Source organism: Sitophilus oryzae, unplaced genomic scaffold (genome assembly GCF_002938485.1).
Source record: "Sitophilus oryzae breed Bouriz unplaced genomic scaffold, Soryzae_2.0 scaffold_1745_pilon_pilon, whole genome shotgun sequence".
Taxonomy (NCBI): Eukaryota; Metazoa; Arthropoda; class Insecta; order Coleoptera; family Curculionidae; genus Sitophilus; species Sitophilus oryzae.
The window spans coordinates 509,242-532,267 of record NW_022146441.1 but is presented as its reverse complement, the minus strand read 5'-3'; the positions used below and the strand labels follow the sequence as shown (position 1 = coordinate 532,267).

The 23,026-nt window shown below is 31.9% G+C and overlaps 1 protein-coding gene across 5 annotated transcripts in view; it reads left to right on the top strand.

Annotated features, from left to right (window-relative positions):
• Window positions 1–22,743, top strand: part of LOC115881954 (hexokinase type 2) — a 42,920-nt gene extending 20,177 nt beyond the window's left edge. For 3 of the 5 annotated variants that reach the window (XM_030899703.1, XM_030899705.1, XM_030899707.1), the window contains exons 2-8: window positions 4,195–4,357; window positions 6,853–7,043; window positions 11,043–11,207; window positions 16,198–16,297; window positions 18,806–18,998; window positions 19,286–19,718; window positions 21,795–22,743. In XM_030899703.1, the coding sequence (XP_030755563.1) occupies window positions 4,195–4,357; window positions 6,853–7,043; window positions 11,043–11,207; window positions 16,198–16,297; window positions 18,806–18,998; window positions 19,286–19,718; window positions 21,795–21,896 (1,347 nt within the window). In that variant the 3' untranslated portion in view covers window positions 21,897–22,743. Of the gene's footprint in view, window positions 1–120; window positions 384–4,194; window positions 4,358–6,852; window positions 7,044–11,042; window positions 11,208–13,935; window positions 14,036–16,197; window positions 16,298–18,805; window positions 18,999–19,285; window positions 19,719–21,794 lie in introns of those variants that run through there. The other 2 variants (XM_030899706.1, XM_030899704.1) reach the window with 2 other exon arrangements.
• Window positions 22,744–23,026: the final 283 nt, after the last annotated feature.

The window sequence follows — 23,026 nt, the reverse complement described above, 5'->3', positions numbered from 1 at the left end:
ACAAATCCCTTAACTACGGCCTGTAACATCACATATTAGGCCTCAGAGGCTTGCGCGCCACACCTCTGAACCCGACCAATAGCATGGAGAGGCCCCCTCATTTTCTATCTACCACACCCCTCTCGCCATCCAATGCTGTCTCCCCACAGTTTATTGAATGAGTTTGTGTCTCGCAGTCACATACACGTTACAAGCGATCGTTTCAAGGGTTTAGTAGGCGCTGGAAAAAATTGGCTGTTACCTGGCCCCAAAATCAAACAAATTTAGTGTTGTCGCGTCGGTACAGCCGCCAAACTTACCAGATTTAGTCCCGAGTGAGTGATTTTAGTGCGGTAAAAGACTTAGAAATGGGTTATAAGAGGAATGTGCAGGCTCATCCTATGGTAAGATCGGTTATTCCGGCCTGGTTTTTGCTGTAGGTTAAACCAGGAGGTGAAATGTGCTACAGTTTTTCATGCCGGTTTTTCCGAGAAAAACGGACTAATGTCGATGCTAAAATTAGGTTTAACCTTGATAAGTAGTGATAAAATGATGTTTTATTCGATTACGTTTAAAAAAATATATGCATATAGGTTTGAAAAAAATATTTGTTCACTCTAATATAAAGCCAAGAGCATTTCCAATTTTCTATTTGTGCTTGTCTGATTGTTTTACCTTTAAATTTGAGGATATTTTGAAAAAAAACTATTTTTATCGAGAATTGTTTTATTGGCTTAAAGATATTATTTCGTACAGTACTTTTTTTTAATATATTTTTGTATGTCATAGGCTTCATAATAATCTACCAAAATTCTACGTTTTATTTTGAGACTTTCCTGGTATACTCTAAACTCAGCAGGCTTGCATTTTTTTCGCTAAAACAACTAATTTTCTGCAACCGCAAATTTTTGATGCACTTTTATCGTTCAAACAGGTTTTACAAGTCTCCTCATTGCCATTTTAAAATTGTTCGAAAAATTATCAAAATTAGAGATGTTCCTTACCCCAAAAAATATCGATATATTTTTATACCTTTTCCTTTTTTTTTCAAATGTATTCTCAGAGAAATAAGTAAAACTACCGGTGTTTTAAAGTACATGTTGATACAGCTGATACTTATAATACAATATCGATAACTCGGAAATTCTAGTATCGATATTCTGAAATATCGATACATTTTGTACATTTCTAATACGAAAAAAGCTCTACCTTTCACGTAGACGACGTTATATCTCAATTTCCCATATATTTGAATTTTTATTACTGCTATTTGAGTCTGATATCTTTTATCTAAAATTAATTATAGATTTTTCGAAATATCTGGCGAATACTGACGCCAAATATCGCGCCGTGACTTTGAATGCCTTGGGTAAAGGTCGTTCTAGATAGATTTGGTGAAGTGGGTAAAAAAATATAAATATACACCATAGTTTTTGTATAAATACTATAAAATAGCCAGGTTGTTTGTAGTAGTTAGTTAGAAAAAAAAAACAGCTCTTTTTAGCTCCAGGAATATTTTTCACACTTTTCAGCGACACCCTGTATATATTTGGACTCTGTTCTATATTATATATCTAACAGGTCATCGGGTCTTTCTACAAGACTTAACTAATTAAAACCGATTTTCTCTAATTACTGTAATATACATAATATTATCTGGTTTAGAGAAACAGTATATTATAATTACCAGTTAACATTCCTTTAAATTTCTGAATAATAAATATTTAATTATTGCGTTTTAATTATTTGTTATAATCCCGTCCTCATTTTAATCAAATTTGTAATATTAGTTTAGGAATGTCCCATCTCTAATAAAAACCTTCATACCTTTGAGGTCATAAACGACCCTACAATATAATCCAAATTGATAACTTTAACTATTACTGTTGGGAATTTTGATCATAAATTTATATAGCTTTCGCAGACGTCTGTCTATCTGAACAATGTAAGTTTAGGGCAGTGTCGTCCACTGCTCTGAATATTAGATTAAGGATATATAAATTGTACTGTACGCCTCTGGCATTTCTGTAGCTTAGATATTATTTAAGGAACTGCAAGACAGGCCCTCACAACTCTTTTGCTAAAACCCTGTTTCAGTCACAAACTCTTTTGCTAAAACCCTGTTTCAGTCACAAACTCTTTTGCTAAAACCCTGTTTCAGTCACATACTTCTTTTTGCTGAACACTCTTTTGCTTTTGCTCTTCAACTCTCTTTTTACTCTTCAACACGCTATTATTTTTCACAGTTTCCCTCAGGGTAACTATTGTAATTAGTTTATCATAATTAAAGTTAAGTTATATTAAAAAACAACAGTGTACATTAATTCCACACCCGAAAAGACCCTCAACAAGTTGGCCCTTCTGAAGAGGACCACAACATATTTTGTAGTATATTTTAATACATAGATACATTTATAAAGAAAAAAATCCAGTCGGTAGAGAAAAAATACAGGTTCTTAAATAAGTGCAACATAAGGTTTTTTTTATGAAAAAAAATTGTCGGCCATTTTACATTCTTTTGGCATTTTTAGAGAAATTAAAAGACAGAGCTTTTTAGTGCCGCAGGTTTATTCCTTTTAAAAATATAAAATTTGTGGCAATACACCCTGTATATTACACACAAATATTATAACAGAAAAAAATACCGGTATTTTAAAAATACCGGCTCACCCCTATAACTTTTTTATTATTTCAGATAAAAAAACGAGGTTTGGTATATATTAGTATATGACATAAATTAGGATCGACTGATGTATTCGATTGTTTTCGGTCACTTCCTGTTTCACCGGAAATGACGGTATTTTTTTACTTTATTCGATAGAAAATGACACTCTGAATAGAATGACATATCATATGTCAACTTTTGACATTTTCGCATATGGTTTATTTGAAATTATAACTTGCGGTTCATAACGAAAATTTGACTCGAAATAGGAAGTGTATGGTATCAAATTATTCGTAAAAAATGCTTTTTCCAAATATGCTAATGAGCCACCCTCGTTCCATTTGAAAAAATTGAGATATGATTAAAAATACGATTTGAGCATTTTCTAAATGGCCAGGACAAGGCACTAAAAACTAAAAACATTAGACGATCAAAACTATTTTTTTCAAGGCTCCTTGATTAAGAATTAGTGTTTTTAACATATATAGCCATGGCGCTCTAGATTGAATTTTAAAATACGATTTTTTATTAAGCGAGAATGTCAAAAATTGACATGTGATATGTCATTCTATTGAGAATGTCATTTTCTATCGAATAAAGTAAAAAAATACCGAGGGTGCCATTTAAAAATCAAAAGTTGTAGTCATTTCCGGTGAAACAGGAAGTGACCGAAAACAATTGAATACGTCAATCAATCCTAATTTATGTCATATACTAACATACCAAATCTCATTTTTATTATCTGAAAAAATAAAAAAATTACCGCGGGTGAGCCACTTTTGAGGCGCACCCAGTATATGCAGTAGAAATTAATACATGCACGGTAATAAAAATCAATATTTTTTTATGTAATATTTATTTCGCAAATAGCAAAAGTTCTAACGAATGCGGACTTCTGACCTTGCGGCGACCTCAAGTCACCTAAAAAGTTCTCAAACCCACAAACGTAACATTCGGAAACGCTGAACGTTTTTTTTTAAACAGGAAAAAACCTTAAAGTAAAATAAAAGGCATACCCACTTTTTGATTTTTTTAACGGAAACCCATAACGGCAACCCCGCCGTATCTAAAAAAATCTTTCAAACGCGCTAAAAAAAATTATAATGTATTGTATAAATTATGTGTATAAAAATCTTGATCCATCAAACTAGGAGATTATAATATTGAAATGGAGACAGACTAACGTGCAAACAAAAGAAAAAAATCGACACATTAATTTAAATTGAATGAATTTTTTGAGTAAACACACTTTATTCAATAGTAATTATCGCAAATAGAAGTCGTGCGATCACGCGAGTATCGATGAAAAATATACCGAAACTTTTTTCAACGCGGTAAAAAAATATTTTTTTCTATTTTTCACAAAAATTTCTTCTTAGAGTTTTGGGAACTCTAGGATAACTGATTTCTCTGATCTATGACCCAAATTATTGACCAGATAAATTCTGAAGGTGACTAACGAACCAGCAGCATCTACCCAATTGATTTTAATTACGTTTTTATTACCTATATACATCTTAATATTAATTTAACTATTTTTTTTTTGACAGATCAGGGAAAAATGCAGGGATCTTATCCTGGACAACGATACCCTGAAGAAAATAGGAGCCATATTCCTGGACAATGTCAACAGGGGACTCCAAAAAGCCACCCACGATAAGGCAGTAGTCAAATGTTTTCCCACATACGTTCAAGACTTACCTGACGGAACAGGTAAGACAAAAAACTTAGACCATAAAACCACCTAGATACGTCTATTTTCAAAAAATTGTGTAACCAACATAATGTAAGATTGCGTGACGTCACATCAGGGCAATATATTTATTAGCTTTGAATCTTTGAATAAGAAGACTAAGGAAGGAGCATAATGCTATCCATGTATTCATGCATGGTGGGCGGAAAAGCCACCATAAAAGCTCTCTAGGGTGGGGATCCTTGACAGTTCTGTTTGACGATTCATTTGACACATTTGAATTTGATTTGAAATTTTGAGGATTTGTCAGTCTTTACGGAGCTTATTTTATGTTATTTATTATTTATTCTACTACTGATAGTTGTATAAAGGTAGTAAATCTAGATGGAAATTGTGGCAGAACTTAAATTAACAGTGGCACTATCGCGATTTATTGAAAGAGACTCTAAAATAGTTGATTGTGTAGCGTGCTGTAGATCTCGGCAAAAATTGAGTGAAATAATGAAACAACTTTTCGCCTAGTAAGTGACTATATAATATACATACTTGTAGTAAACCGATCATTTATGAAATTCACTTAAATTAACTAAACTATATATTTTTCTTGCATTTTAGCTTTTATTTATTACTTGTCAAAGATTAGATGTCAAAGAATTTAGATACGTTAATTTGACTTACCTGCTTCAGTAGCGTATCGGATGTTTGTGTTAATAAATACTTATTATAACTTATCTATTTTTATTAGAATTATATATTTTTATAACAATTTTAATAACTACCAACATTTACTCACAACATAAAATAAAACAACAAATGATTGAGTCTACCCCACGTCTACCCTACATCATAGTTTTAGATTTTTTAAATAAAATTAGAACGACACTGATAAACCGGTATTTAAGTCGGCCATATTTGAGGCCCATCGCGGTGTCTTCTTATTCAAAGTCTTCCTTAGTCTTCTTATTCAAAGCTTTGAATATAAACATATTACATGCATGATAGACAGAGGTGGGGATCCTTGACAGTTCTGTTTGACGATTCATTTGACACATTTGAATTTGATTTAAAATTTTGTGGATTTATCTGTCTTTACTGAACTTATTTATTCTACAACTGATAGTTGTTTAGAGGTAAATCTAGAAGGATTTTTTTGTAGCAGAACTTAAATTAACAGTGAAACTATGCGATTTATCGAAAAAGACTGTCAAATAGTTGGTTGTGTAGCTTGCGGTAGATCTCGGTCAAAAATCGAGGGAAATAATGGAATAACATTTCACTAATAAGTCACTATATAATATACATTCGTGTAGTAAACCGATCATTTATGAAATTCGCTTAAAATTAACTAATTATATATTTTTTCTTGCATTTTTGCGTTTATTTACTACTTGTCAAAGAATATAGATACGTCAATTTGACTTATCTGCCTCAGTAGCGTATCGGAAGCTTGTGTTAATAATTAATGATTATAACTGTATCTATTTTTATTAGAATTATACATTTTTATAACAATTTTAATAAATACCAACATTTATAGACAGCGTAAAATAATACAACAAATTATTGAGTCTACCCTACATGATATTTTTACACGTTCTGAATAAAATTAGAACGGCACTGTTAAACCGGAATTTAAGTCGGCCATATTTGGTCCCCATTGCGCAAGTTTTTAGATAATATGCTCCTTCCTCAAGAACAGTTAACCTATTAGAAATTAGAACTGCTCATGCAGCCGAAAGTGTCTGCCAGGTGCATGCGACAACTCCTCGCTTTGTGACGTCATTGTAGTCCTTGTCATGATAGTGTGTGTATTATTGGTTGCCGTATGCAAAACATTCATTATTTAGTTTATTTATTTAAACACCTTATATGTATGCAATATAATGCATTTTTAAGAACAGCAGTTCCCAGCATCACCTTCTGCAGGCATTCTTTTTAGAGTACTTCCATATTTTGCTTTAAAATAATTAATAAACAATATCGTAGGCACTTAGTCACAATCTACAGCACAAAATGAACGTTTTTATACATTCTATAACTCTAAAAACTTTAAAAAAACTTTTTCATATTTAAAATCGACTAAATAATTAACTCAAAATTTCTCAGGTGTTAATTTTATACGTTTACTATAGGCAACCAATAATACAGACTATCGTGACAAGGACTACAATGACGTCACAACTGTCTGCTGAAGCGCGGGAAGAGGCCAACGTGCGTCTTATGGGGATGAGCAATCCTATTAGTTTATCTCCTTTTATTCAAAGAAAATAATTGTAAACTTGTCAAAACATTTTTTGTATTTTTAAAGACCCTGTATTACTATTGCTTTACTTGGTATTTTATTTAACACCTTATAAAACACATGAAATTCCGTATATGTGCAATCGAATTCTGAATAAATTGTTACTTGACCTTAAAGAAAGCTGTACGTACACCTAGTTGACATTTAGCTATATTTTTTTTCTTTTACTTAATGAAACTATTTGTAACTTTCTTCGTTCCTTCCTGTCTATAGAAAATGGCAAATTCCTTGCCCTGGACTTGGGCGGTACAAACTTTAGGGTTTTGCTCATCGAGCTGAGCGGAGAGCACTTCGAAATGAAGTCGAAAATTTTCGCCATTCCTCAACACATAATGCTCGGGTCTGGGGAACAATTATTCGATCACATCGCAGAGTGCTTGGCCATCTTTGTCAAGGAAGAACAGGTGTGTATTTATCATTTTTTTTTTTCATATTTTATTACAATGACTAAAGAATACAAAGACACGTAACGCTGAAGCAGAATTTGTGTTGTTAGACGCCATTTTTTTGGAGGAGGTAATCGCAAAACAATTTCCGATGCACGTGATCAACTTTGAGTGACAAGCGATGGCGACAGTGCTGCCAGATTGTGATGGATTTATGAGATGAATCTTAATGTAAAAGTGACAAACAATATATTTATTATATCATTTTTAAAAGATTTTTAGTTTAATAATTAATATTTTAGTAATTAATTGATTAATTTGTTTTATAGCTTATTTTACTTGTTACATATGGGCAAAAACTAGTCCATTATGAAGATTATTCTAAGCAAAATAAAAACACTAAATCACCACAATACACCAAAACACTTTTACTTTTACACTGGACGCGCGTTTCGCTAACCATGTTAGCATCATCAGCAGATGATTATAAACTAAAATACAATCTACAAGTTGAGTGTTTATATACTCGCTCAGTGGACACCGAGTGGGGGTGGCAAAATCTAGCCAACCGAGTTAGAGCCCACTGAGCGTAACAGTTAGATTTCCGCTACTAGAGTAGTAGGAACAAGGAACTTGAAGGAATTGGACCGTTGTCTCTGTTCATACTATCTTTACATTTATTAATTCTGATGCTTTCATATGCATCTAATTGCCTGTAATTTGAGACTTGTTTAATTAATTTTAAATTATTAAGATCTATACAATGTTCTTTATCAACAATATGTTCGGCAACGCAAGATTTATCCGGTCTACCATATCTTATCTGAGCTAAATGTTCTTTAAATCTAGTTAATATTGATCTTCTAGTTTACCCAACATATTTCTGATTACAATCTTTACAAGAAATTTCATAAATACCCTACCTTTCCAGTGGAGGTGTTTTATCCTTTGGATTACCTAATAATTGTTGTAATTTATTATTAGCACTATACACAAGTTTATAATTGACATTCTAAAAAATTCCTTTTAGACCACGGGATAACTCTCTATCAAACGGTATTGAAAAATATTTAGACGTATCTTTCTCCACTTGAAAAGTCGAATTTTCAGAAATCATTAACCTATACCTACGTTTTCTAATTAACTTATCAACTAGGGAAGGAGAATATCCATTACACTCAGCTACATTCCTAATGTAATCTCTTTCTATTTCATATCTTTCGTTGGAAAGTGGGAAACTAAGTAATCTATGAACTAAGAAATAGAAACTAGCCATTTTATGTTCAACACTATGATGTGATTCATTAGGAATATATCTACGTGTGGTGGTATTTTTCCTATAGATATCAAATTCCAGGCAATTATTAGTATTTCTAATAACTAATACATCTAGAAATGGTAATCTGTCGTTGTTCTCAATTTCATGCGTAAATTTAATGGAAGAAAAACGATTATTTAACTTAGAAATAAAATTATCTATGGTGTCTGAATGTGTGTCAAAAACAGCAAAAATATCATCCACATACCTAAACCATACTCTTGGAAAATACTCAAACTGATTCCTAGCCTCCACTTCAAACCTGCTCATGAATAAATTAGCCAAAAATGGAGACAATGGACTACCCATTGCTGTACCTTCCCGCTGTTCAAAAAAATTGTTATTAAATTGAAAACAATTTTGTTTCATACATAACGATGTAAGCTCAATATATTCAATCACAGTTTTGTTGTCGAGACCATTTGCGTTCAGTAATTCCTTCAAGTAGCCACACAAATACTAAGTAGTTGCTGTAGTGTCAATTTCGATATGATTGATGACGTGCATCGAAAAATGTTTTGCGAGTACTATAGTTTGTTGTGTGTAGTGAACTTTGTATAAACTTTATTTGTTTTTTTTGTTATTGATTTGTTTGGCTTTCAAGTGTAAAAGCCGAAACGATAAGAAAGAGTCAAGAGTTAAGTTTCATAGGTAAATAAACAGTCCACTCCACCTTTTTAGCGATTTCTTATTGAATTTGATAATTATTCTTCTTATATTATATGTACTTGATATGTGTTATAAGTCAATACTAGTTTTTTGCCTTTTGTTAATATTTTAATAGGTTTTTTCCGTAATTAATTAGTATGATATCACCGTATACACCATAGGCGTTTATCAAAAACATTTATCAAAAATATAAATATCTCTTCAAGCAGCCAATTAAGAAAAATATCTAGCACGGCACTGTTTGGAGGTATGGTAACAATTTGGTCTCGGGTAGTAGTGGGAACTATCGAATGAATACTATCGAAACATTCGATAGTTGCAATTCATTCGAATAATTCGATAGCTAGTAAGAAAACATTCGTCGAAAACTATTCGAATAAAAATTATCGAATAGTAATTCGGCAGCAAAAACCATTCATTTATAAAATTCATTCATTTATCAAATTCATTTATTCGTAGGATCGATTTTAATAAAATATAAACTGGATTTTAGTTGTCGTCCGGCCACGTAGGTTTCTTTCCTAGAAACCCGACAGCGGTCGGTGGCAATGCTATGAAAGTAGCCGGCATCTTTGATTTTTTGCGGAGTCAAATAAAGATAAGGACACATTATTTTTTTTTATTGAGGTGCTAGTATTTACACAGAAAATATATTATGAAGGGCGCTGTTGCCATATATTTGTATTAGTTGGTATTAGCAAAGAATATTATTCTTTAGCATTAGTTAGTTAGGGATAGTATGTCTATATGTTTTGCATTTTTTTATTAATATTCTGTTGTTACACTGCAATAATACTTTTTATTTTGGATGTAGGAAAATTATTTTTAATGTTTTTACTTTAAAAATAATTTTTAATGCAAAGACTGGTTTAATAAGTAATAATAACAGTAATAATTTGTTATACCTATTAACAACAAAATTTACAATCATTTAATAATATAAACATTTGTTTTAAGTAGTAGCAAAATATAAACAACAAATAGAAGTCCAAAAGTATTTATATTAGATCCTATTTAAAAATAATATAGTCTCTAAATGGCAACGTTGGTTTATTAAATAGTAATAATTACAGAACTAATTTGTTATATTAACAACAAATTTTAAAATCATGAAATATAAACATTTATTAATTTTCTAAGCATGCAGTGTAATGGAAGGAAATATAAATAAAAAATTAGAAATCAAAATTATTTATATTACTTTTTATTACTTTATATTATTATTTAAAAATAATATTTACTTTTGCTGGCATTTACCCAAAATTTGAGTTCGACAACACAATTTACTTAACCACATTACTTAAATATGATTATTAAGTTCAACTAATTCATATTATTAAAATATCTAAAATACAAATATGTATTTTTAAAATTAATTGTAAGTTCATCTCATCTCTGTTAAAAATTGCTACTTCTCAAAATTTCCCTTTAAAAAATGCAATCTAACCTAACCATAATATAACATATAAATAATTGAAAGATCGGGCTACGGAAAATCACACAAATTTTCGGAAAAATTTTGACCACTTCGCACACAATCGTCAATTAAAAAAAAACTACTATTTTAGTATTTTAAATATTTTAATAAACGCAAAAATAGCATAGTATTTACAAGGCGAAGTTATAAAAATTTGAAGAACTAATAATGCACTGACGCACACAAAAATCAAACGAATACTAAATTTCATTTATCAAAAGCATTCGATAGTCGTGGCGCAACGATAACCATTTAGTCGCACGGCGAGGTTGTCACATATGCTTTAGTATACAAATGAATGAATGATTTTATTCGAATAAAACCATTCGATAGTTGAAATCATTCATTCAGTAACCATTCGATAGTCTAATTCATTCGATAGTTCCCATCGCTAGTCTCGGGTGTTATTGGTCCCTGTATTCTTTAGTCGTTTCTTGAGTATGCAGTGTATTCTTTGTCACATAAATCAACTTAATTTTTAAATCTGATTGTTCTTAGTGATTCTGCTTTAATTATATATAATTTTTTTACGTTTTTTTAATGATTTTTTTAGGTTCAACAAGAAACATTACCCCTAGGATTCACATTCAGTTTCCCCTTGTCACAGAAAGGCTTGACAGTTGGCATTTTACAGAGATGGACGAAGGGATTCAACTGTTCCAACGTCGTAGGAAACGACGTAGTGCAAATGCTTAACGAGGCCATAGAGAGACGAGGGGTAAGCTTAGATATCCTAACCTCATTTTCCTCTCTTCTTTTGGTTCATTTTTATTTTTATACACGTGAAAAAAAATGATTTGTTTGCATTGAATAAAAATACCGAGGAAGGGGGATATCAAGCAACAAAGGGATTTATAATTATTTCATTCTTATCACCATAATGGGTTACAAGATTTAGGCACTTTACATAAAACTAATATTAATAAAACAGACGAAAAATAATAGTAAATAAACTCAGACAAGCATAAAAAAGACCTTAACTTGTACATAAACAACTGTGGTGTCGAATTTTCGAACAGAGAACTTCCATGAATTTTTCTTTCTAATAATAAGGAAAAAATAGACAACTGAAAGGCAGAGGACATTGCTATTAAAATTAAGAGCTCATACTTGGAGAGGGTTTTTTTAAAGGGTTATAAAGTGAGAGAAAAAATAGTCGATTTTTTTGACCCACCATAGTTGTCTCGTGTCTTTTTCCTAAAATGTTATAGATATAGTCTATAACATGAATAACTTTGAATTTTGACCGTTATTTTTTACCAACATGGCAAATATAAAATCCCTCTGTCAATAAAGTTACTGATATTCTTTAAATTGAGTGACTGAACGAATCAGATAGGTAACTCTTTTTACTTTCGTGAAATAGAAAAGGAAAATTATAAAACAAGTCACAATTCTGCCTCTTCTTGCAAAATCAATCAGACCAATGCCGTCTCTAATAGAACGGCCTCGGAGCGAGATTTATGACGTCACGCTAGTTAGATACTACGGATTAATAAATATGTTGTAGAATACATGGAAAACATAATTATTCCTCGTGTTTTTGGTTTGTATTTTAAAAATGATATAGTTTACATGAAATATACATAATATACAGTTAATAAATACAATATATTATATACCTCTTCATAGTAATAAATACTTTGGCAAATAAACTATGAACCATACAAATGCATCAAATGTTTTACAATATACAAATAATGAATAGGTAAATAAGATATTGGGTAAAATGTAATATATATACATATATTTTAAATTTTGGTTTGAAAATCGATTTAATTTAACAAAAAAACTATATCTATATCTACTAATTATATCTATATAATAATATCTACTAATTATATCTATAATATCTACTAATTATATCTAATAAAAATCTATATCTACTAATTATTATTATTTGCATTCACAAAATTTATATGTATATTTTGCAAGTATCAATATTTATAATACAATATCATAGAAAAAAAGGCGTCAGCGATGGCTATGAAATAAAGATCGCTGTCATTTTATATGTAAAATTATTCTAAAATTTTTGATTTTGTTGGGATTTAGGTTCGGGAAAAACGCTGATGAGTTTTCATTTGGTTTTTCATTATTTTTGTTGGTTTAAAATGAAAAAAAAATCATATGACACAGCACTGATGAAGGCTATAATGTTAGCCGAAACGTTTTTTTTAAACCAAAAAAAAAATAATGAAAAACCAAATGAAAACTTAATCAGCGTTTTTATTTATTAACTGTATATATCTTTTTTTGTATTAACTTATTTATATTAACTGTTTATATTAACTGTATATTTCATGTAAACTATATCTCATTTTTAAAATACAAACCAAAAATACGAGGAATAATTATATTTTCCATGTATTCTACAATATATTAATCTGTAGCATGTAACTAGCGTGACGTCATAAATCTCGCTCCGAGATTGTTCTATTAGAGACGGCATTGCGTCAGCATGGCCGCAAGTTGCTAACCTAATAAAATTAACACCAGAAAAGCCCGCGGGAACTGTCAAATTCAAAGTTATTTGTTTCACAGACTATACTTAGGTACAGTATACAGTAGAAAAATAGTATCTGACTCATTTCTTGGTATTATTATCCAATGCTTGGCTCATATATCATTTTATTCCTTAAACAAGGCAATCAAAATGATTCTTTATAACCATAGGGGTTTTCCCAATAGATAACTTTATTCCAAGAACAGTTAACCTAATAGGACTGCTCATTCAGCCGAAAGTGTCTGCCAGGTGCATGCGAAAACTCGTCTCTCTGTGACGTCATTGTAGTCCTTGTCAGGATAGTGTGTGTATTATTGGTTGCCGTATGCAAAACAGTCATTACTTAGTTTATTTATTTAAACACCTTATATGTATGCAGTATAGAAAATTAACTGTATAAATCGTATTAAATTCTCGGATAATGCATTTTTAAGAACGGTAGTTCCCAGCATCGCCTTTTGCAGGCATTTTTTTTAGAGTACTTCCATATTTTGCTTTAAAATAATTACTAAACAATATCGTAGGCACTTAATCACAATCCACAACACAGAATGAACGTATTTATATACTCTATAGCTCTAAAAACTTGAAAAACACCTTTTTCACATTTAAAATCGACAAAATAATTAACTCAAAATTTCTCAGCTATTATTTTTATTTATAAGTTTACCGTAGGCAACCAATAATACAATAATGACAAGGACTACAATGACGCCACAACCGTCAGCTGAAGCGCGGGAAGAGGCGAACGTACGTCTTATGAGGATGAGCAGTCCTATTAGTTTACCGTCCTTGACTTTATTCTATCATGATATAAGTGATAAAATCACTTAAAATAAATAAAAAAGTGAACATAGCTTTAAAAATAAATTATTATTTGGGAGTTAGTAAATTTAAAGAAAAGAAAAATAAAGAATCATCTATATGACAAACATTTCAGGACATACAAATCGATGTCATGGCAGTTCTGAACGACTCGACAGGTACATTAATGTCTTGCGCGTGGCTAAACCGAAATTGTAGGATCGGAGTGATCATTGGTGAGTCCTGGAAGCGCACCACGCGACTTCCAGGCTTTAACATTAAGCATTATGCGATAAGGCATGATTTCCTATATGCTTCTGGCCTGAAAAATTCGATCTAAGTCAAATTTCTCTAGCCTAGTTAGTTTTGGAGAGGTTTCCACTTGTTTTCGCATGACATTGGTGCATTAATATTGATCTAAAATATGAATAAAAAGGTTTGGTATGCCTTTAGGTTAGTTTAGACAAAGTTTACAGAATATGTAATTTATTTAGCTTCTCTAGGCATTCTTTGACCAAGTTTCGACCCCAGAAGCACGCCAATGTTTTTTTTACAAAAAAAAATTGTTGAAAAAATTAGTGATCTAACCATACATATATACATATATATACAGGGTGTTTCAAAACAAATGCGAAAAACTTCAGGGGGTGATTCCTTGTTCAAAATAAAGGGTAGTTTGCTTCATAAACGTTGGGTCAAAAGTCAACCATTAGGGAGATATTGCGGTACAAAGATGGCGGAAAAATAATGTTTTTATTTTTTATCTTGAAAACGAAAAGAGATAGACTAATAAAATTTTATGGAAGCATTACTGTTATGAAAACACACTTTCTGGTAATTTTTCACTTTTTAAAATGAGTGGAAGGGGTTGAAATAAACCACCCCTATCATTCTTGTTAACGAAATTTAAAGAAAAATCTTATCAAACACATGCAAAAAAATTAATTTGGATAGTTTAGTTTGTTTAGAAACTTTTTTATCTCTTGTATTTTTTTTATAAAACTCACCGATTTGAAATTAAAAAGTAAAATGTAAAGCATTACATGTCAGGACTAAAAATATTTTTAGATTAAGAATCTAGTGATAATAACGATAATAATAATAATCTAGATAATAACGTATTGCAGTAGGGTAATGTCAAATAAAACAATATTAGAAACATCCTAAAAAGTGACAGCGGCCGACTAGATTTTTTCCTAAAAAAATTACAGCTGCCCACTAGATTCTTTATCTAAAAATGTTTTTGTCCTGACATGTAATGCTTTACATTTTATTTTTTAATTTCAAATCGGTGAGTTTTATCAAAAAAACACAAGAGATAAAAAAGTTTCTAAATAAACTAAACTATCAAAATTATTTTTTTTTGCATGTGTTTGATAAGATTTTTCTTTAAATTTCATTAACAAGAATGATAGGGGTAGTTTATTTCAACCCCTTCCACTCATTTTAAAAAAGTGAAAAAATTACCAGAAATTGTGTTTTCATAACAGTAATGCTTCCGTAAAATTTCATTAGTCTATCTCTTTTCGTTTTCAAGATAAAAAATAAAAACTTTATTTTTCCGCCATCTTTGTACCGCGATATCTCCCTAATGGTTGACTTTTGACCCTACGTTTATAAAGCAAACTACCCTTTATTTTGAACAAGGAATCACCCCCTGAAGTTTTTTGCATTTGTTTTGAAACACCCTGTATATATTATACTATGTCGCTAGTCAGGAATAGAAATTGGAGCCAAATTTTTGAGATGGAGCTATACAAAATCCGCATAAGTCGGTCCTTTTCGTTCAACAGCTTTGAACTACGCAAGCGTGAGAAGTGCTTCGCGATTAGTTGATTTATTTCATACTAACCAATAGAAGTAGTTTTCTAAGTTTCTATCTGACTATTCGCGCCTTTACTTATAAATTTAAATTTAATCTCTGACATATTTAAACAAAAACAAGATACGGATAGATATGATGAATATCTAAAATACCAGGTTGAAATAATGCCATTACCAATACAAAAATAATATATTATACGTTATTAATATTTAGAGTTTAAAGTAGTGCGCGGGCAGGTGACAGCGTTCAGCGATGAAGTAGACGAATCAGATCCTTTTATTTGGTGCGTGCGCACGAAAATCCTGTTGAACGAAAAGGATAGACTTATGCAAGATTGATATTCCTGTTTCTTTTCTTTGGCTTCACTTTCCACTCATTGTGTAAATGCGGTACTAGCAATATATTCTTATAATATATTTGGATTCAACTAACATACTTTATTTCTGTAAACTTTGGTTTAGTCAAGATTTTAATATTTTAGCCTAGGTTTAGGTTTAAGGTCATCTCTTTTCATCGCACGCATTCCTAGTTAGCTTCATTCTTTTTTGCATGAGCCTATTTCTTTGATTGTAGGACGTTAAAATTGAGGTGTGCGCCATTTTGAACGATACCACAGGCACGCTCATGTCCTGTGCATGGAAGAACCACGATTGTAGAATCGGACTAATAGTCGGTAGGTGTCTGTTGTAGTATTTCTTATAAAGGTCCTCGATAATATGGAGTACTACAGTTACCTTCATTTCCATTTCTTATGCTTATAATTTTAAATTTCGCGCCTTTAAGCTGTGTCAAAATGGAGGTAATTGTGGTACTCTAACTTTTGTTCTTGAAGTCTGAAGTTCTACGGTAATCGCAAAACAATTTCCGATGCACGTGGTCAACTTTGAGTGACAGGCAATGACGACAGCGCTGCCAGATTGTGATGGATTTATGGGATGAATTTTAATGTAAAATTGGGACACAAAACATTTATTATATAATTTTTTAAAGATTTTTACATTTTATTTTTAATTTAATAATTAATATTTTAGTAATTTATTTTTTTATAGGTTATTTTACTTATTACATATATTACATATTTATACTCTATATTCTATTTATTGATAATACAACTTCTAACACCACAAATGGCATTATCAAAAACAAACGTTGAAATAATTTTAAAAGTAGTATAATGTGCTTACCAATCAAACTTACTTCTCTGATAATCAAGGATAGTAAATCCTAACCTTTATTGTCGCGTTCTCATTCAAAAGAGTTTATCAAGCTCTTTGCTTCGCTGTTTAAATGCTTCGGTATATTTGAAGAAATGCAATACAAAAATTCGAAAATTTAGTTCTTAAAAGAACTGTTTGTGCTTAAAAGTACAATTTTTAAAAAAAGACTGTGAAAATAGGCAAAAACGAGAATTACTCGCAAAGATTCAACAACAACACAATATTATACAAAATAATGACTGACACTAGGATAATTGTCAAATAATAAACGTCAACGTTGCTGAATACAAATAGCTTTAAACTAATTTTTGCTGCTTTAATTTAAATAAAATATCTGTTACAATCATTTGCTCTATAAACTAAAATGAAGAGCTGCTCGGTATCTTAAATTATACAACAAATTTAAACATATTTGCCAAAATTTCATTTAGTCAGGTTTATATAGGCTTTAGTGGAAAATGTTTTGCGAATACCGTATATTGAATTGAAGTGTTTATAAAGATTAAGGACTAATAATATTAGCAAATTACTGTTTTTTTAACGGTATTATGGCACAGAGAGCACTTGCTTTAGCTTAATTTAGTGATCTTTATCTGCTTATTCACATTTACGAGGTGCTTAAAATGTATTCCAATTAATAAACTATTACGTTCTAACCTTAACCTTTACAATTAGTTGAGTTCAAGCAACTAATTGTTTGATAAACGTAGAAATACGGCGTTTTTTAAGTAGTTTAATATTAATAATGTCGTAAAAGTTGTTCGGGAAATATAATGTAATAATCAAAAGAATGTCGTATTGCTATAAAAACTACTAAATACAGTTATTAAAAGATCATTAATATAGTCTGTGAAATGAATAACTTTGAATTTGACAGTTCCCGCGGGCTTTTTTAGTGTTTATTTTATTAGGTTAGCAACTTGCGGCCATGCTGACGCAATGCCGTCTCTAATAGAACAGCCTCTGAGCGAGATTTATGACGTCACGCTAGTTAGATACTACGGATTAATAAATATGTTGTAGAATACATGGAAAACATAATTATTCCTCGTATTTTTTGGTTTGTTTTGAAAAACAAACATTGATTTTAAATACAAACCAAAAATACGAGGAATAGTTATGTTTTCCATGTATTCAACACATATTTATTAATCCATAGTATATCTAACTAGCGTGACGTCATAAATCATCGAGGCTGTTCTATTAGAAGACGGCATTGATCTGATATTTAGAAATGTCAAAAGCTGATGACATTTTACTTTTGACAATTATGACATTTCGTGTTGATTTTTGGTAGAAGAGGAAGAACTATCACTTGTTTTATTATTTTCCTTTTCTATTTCACGAAAGTAAAAAGAGTTACCTATCTGATTCGTTCAGGCACTCAATTTAAAGAATATCAGTAACTTTTTTGACAGAGGGATTTTATATTTGCCGTGTTGATAAGAAATAACGGTCAAAATTCAAAGTTATTCATTTTATAGACTATATAATACGTCACACGTGTATAAAAATCTGTATTTTATGCAGACGTCGCTTATAGTGACAGATAATTCTACAGGGTGTCTGTTAAGTAATAGCTGGTAAAATATTTAGAATCAACAATTGTTGAGGTTCGTCGCGTCAGCGAGGGCTATGAAATGAAGATCGCTATCATTTTATATGTAAATTTATATGGGAAATGTCATGGATCGTCATTTCCCAGCCAAATGGACGCCATTTTTTTCACACAGATGAAAATTTGAATAAATACATTTAAATCTTTATATACATATTGGTTTCATGGAGATGAAAAAAACGGCGTCAAATTGGCTTCGTAATGAAACAAAATTTATGATCTTTTGGTACATAACATAAAAACTCTAATTGATATATTAAACAACTTAAAAAAGCATTTAATGGGTGTAGGAAAAAATTACTTTTTTAGAATATTCTTGTAATAAGATTTTTGTTGATTTCTTTAGGTACTGGTAACAATGGATGTTATGTGGAAAAGCAAGGAAACGCTGAACTATTCGAAGACTCTGACATGGGTTCGGGAAAAGTGATAATCAACCTAGAAAATGGCGCTTTTGGCGATGACGGTTGCCTAGATTTCGTCCGGACAGAATACGACAGGGAAGTCGACAAGCATTCCATCAACCCAGGCAGACAAATGTACGTATAGTATAACCTTTATTTTGTATGTTCTTTGTTCCACCCTGTATATGTAGGTTATTATTTTTCTTTCAAACGTCACAAAAGTATTCATTTTTGCGACGTGATTGTCAATATAAAAACGTAATATAAAAATTATTTGTGATTGTGTCATTTGAAAAAAAAGCATGTTCTGTTCGGAGTAAAAATGACTTTTTGTGTCTCGCCTGTAATGTCAAACGTACAGTCTGGCTACAAAGAGTGTCATTTTTACACCAAATAAAGCAATATGCTATTTTCTCTTGCAGTCAAGAAAAAATGATCTCCGGCATGTACATGGGCGAATTAGTCAGGCTGGCCCTGGAGAAATTCACCAAAGAAGGCCTGCTGTTCGGCGGCAAAGGCTCCGACTTGCTCTACGAACGCGGCCGATTCTACACGAAGTACGTCTCGGAAATCGAAAGCGACGAACCCGGAATGTTCACAAATCAGAAAGAGATCCTGGAGGAGCTCGGCTTGAAACACGCCACAGAGCAGGACTATGTGAACGTAAGGTTCGTTTGCGAATGCGTGAGCAGGAGGGCGGCTCACCTGGCTTCTACAAGTATAGTCACGTTGCTTCACAAGATGGACGAGAAAAAAGTGACCATCGGAGTCGATGGGTCGGTGTACAGATACCATCCGCATTTCCATAATCTTATGATGGAGAAAATTGGGGAGCTTTGTGATCCTAGCATTGAGGTAAGTGATCTTTTGTTAATTTTTAAAGTGAAACTTTTTTATGTGCGCTAAGAGTAGAAATTCAAGGCCAAAAATTCAAGAAATACGTAGTGACGCTACGTGACCAGTCCGCGAGTTTATCAAAACTATTTGTTACACGTAGAAAACTATTTTTTACGCGCAAAAAACTATTTTTGCGCGTAAAAAACTTTATGTTGCATGTAAAAAACTAGGCGTTGCACGTAAAATACTACACACACCGGAAAAGTCTAGGGATATTACAATTTTATCCAGCCATCGTCAGTAATTTTATTATTTGCATTTCTGATATAATAAAATTAAAATAAACAAATAGTTTACAGGACGTATTGGAAATAAAAATGCGAAATTTACCGAATTTTTCAAATTTACCTTGATTTTTATTGAACTCAAAAAAATACACACATTTATTTTATTCTAAACTGTGAATTAAAAAAAGAAAAGATAAAACCATTTTTACTTAATAAAGGGTATGGCCTCCTCTACTGTTCATTACAGCCCTACATCGTCTCTCCATGCTCCTGATCAGGTTGTCGATCTCTTCTTGAGGTACAGCCTGCCACGCTGCATTCACGGCCCGAACCAGATCCCTACGAGTTTCACGAGGCATACCCATTCTCAAAATTCTTCTTTGGACCGCGTCCCATACGTGCTCGATGGGGTTGAGGTCAGGAGATTGTGCCGGCCAGGGTAAGATGTTTAATTGATGAGCATTGATAAACTCACTTACCACTCTGGCTGTACGAGGCCGTGCATTGTCATGCATGAGAATGAAGTTTCTCCCAAAATCATTGGCATATGGTAACACGACAGGCTCAAGAATTAAATCACGATATGTGATTCCTGTTAGAAACCTTTCAAGAAAAACGAGATCGGTTTTTCGGCCTAATTGGACTGCTCCCCAGACCATAACTGTTCCACCTTGATAAGGGTGCACTTCCTGAACATGATCCAACCGAATAAGATTTCCCGGTTCTCTCCATACCCTAAGCCTTCTCGAATCCGGATGTAATCCAAAGCGTGACTCATCCGTGAAGAGAACATTGGCCCAATGTTCATTCGACCACTGAACATGATCTTGAGCCCACAAATATTGTACCTCTCGATTTCCTCTCGTTAAGGGTTGAGCTCTCCAGGGGCGTCTGCTTCTTAAGTTGACCTCTCTTAATCTATTGCGAACAGTGTCAGGACTAACGGTTACATTATGTGTTTCCTGGAGAATTAAACTAAGCTCTGGTGCTGTAAGAGTCGGTCATTTAATTGTAAAAAATGATCTTGCTGAGGGATAGTAATTTGATGTCGCCCTGTGTGCCTTTCAGCAACATCACCACTTTCACGGTAGCGTGCACTTAATCGCGATATTACACTTTGCGTTGTATTTAATGCTCTAGCTACGTCGATTTGGCGCATTCCAGCTTCGAGCATACCCATGGCCCTTAGCATTCCGTCTCTGTTAAGATGTCTACGCTCCATAATGTCGTTTAATACTAAACAGAGTTATTTGAATGAATTCTGGCCAGTTATCATAAAAACATAGCCAGTACAGGTTAAATTCGAACAATTGATGCTAGGTGCTTTTTATACATTTGACAAAAAATGCACAAACACTTCTGCAAGTATCCCAAATTTAGAAATAACTAGTGTGACTACTTCGTTTCAATCGAAGTAGAAAGAATCGGCCTACAAATATGTGGTTGTTTATTCAAAACATTTATTTTTAACATTAATAAAATGATATCCCTAGATTTTTCCGGCGTGTGTATTTTATTTCGTAGATTTTTCTTGCAGTGCAGTGGCGAAATACCCATAAAGGATTTTTTGGAGAGATGAATTCGCCACATAGATATAGACATTTTTTATAAAATTATAAAGCTAGAATAGTATACGGTTTTATATTAACTCTAATTTTTTTTGAAGTTTGTAAAAAGCATTCATAAAAAAATATATATCCTTCAAATCATTCAATTTAAAAGCTGTTAGTAAAAAGTTTCACTTCTAATATGCGCACATAGTGCACGTACAATTTAAAAAAAAAAATTTCAAAATATTTTTTTTTAGTTTGGTTTGATGCTGTCCGAAGACGGATCTGGCAGAGGCGCCGCCCTTGTAGCAGCAGTGGCGGCTCGTCAAAAGAAAAAAGCCAGAAGTACGGCCACATGAATTCCTGAACCATGTCTCCAGCCTTGTACATACAGAAGATAGCTCCTAGTTCCAAAAAAAAAACACTTTTTGTTTCTCCTACCTGTAAACAGCGATCATTTCAACAAAAATTTTACTGTTTTTTACCGAAAAAAGACATGTTTTTTAGCGTTTTAACGTAGACATGGACAAACTCGTTATAATTGTTTAGTTAGTAAAATTTTTGTTCTTAGTGAGACTGGTTTTAGAAAGTAACTAAAAAAAAGATCACGCAAGAAATTTTCTTCAGAATAATTTGCTAGTTTTAGTTATTCTAGAAAATGTCTTGCTTTAAGTGCTTAAAAAAGTTGAAGAAAAATAACTGCTAATACTGCCTGATGGTCTACTGGTAGTCTACTTAATAGCATTTTTATATACCTAACGTACGTTGTTGTACTATACAGGGTGGTCCGAATTGTATTCGGGAAACTGGGGCAATGTATTCGGCAGTAAAAAAGTTTTGTCCCAAGAAACTTCGTTTCGGACGTACAGGGTGTAACCAAATAATTTCTGAGCTAATGCCGATATTTGGATGAAGTATATTTTTTTCTCGCAGTAGTGTGATACAGGGGTACAGACGAAAAGTTGTTAGGCTTTTGGTGGCGTCCATGGGTCATATTGACATCGAAATAAAATTTCTTATGTCAATAATCATCCAGACACCCATTTTCATCTAAATATCTTTTAATTAAAAAGAAACCTCTACACCCTGTATCTCCAAAATAAAGCATTTTAGAACATAACTTTTTTAATGCAAAATACATTGCCGCGGTATCCCGAATACAATTGGGACCACCCTGTATACTGTAATTAATTTATTAAAAAAAAAGAAACTTTATGTATACCTTTACACATATATATTTTTGTGCGGCTTTAGATATTTTTTTTTTCTTTTTTTGGTTTTTATAGCATTGCCTTTTTGATTTTCTATTTATTGGACAGATAATTTTGTTCGTGTACTTTTTTTTTATATATTATAACATATTATTGTGACAGATGTTTTTCAAAGATACTCAATTATTGTACAATCTTATATGTTGTGGCTATAGAGGCAATGTTTTTTTTTATAAAAAAAGTTTATTATTGTCGTACATTTAATAAAATGTTTTAGT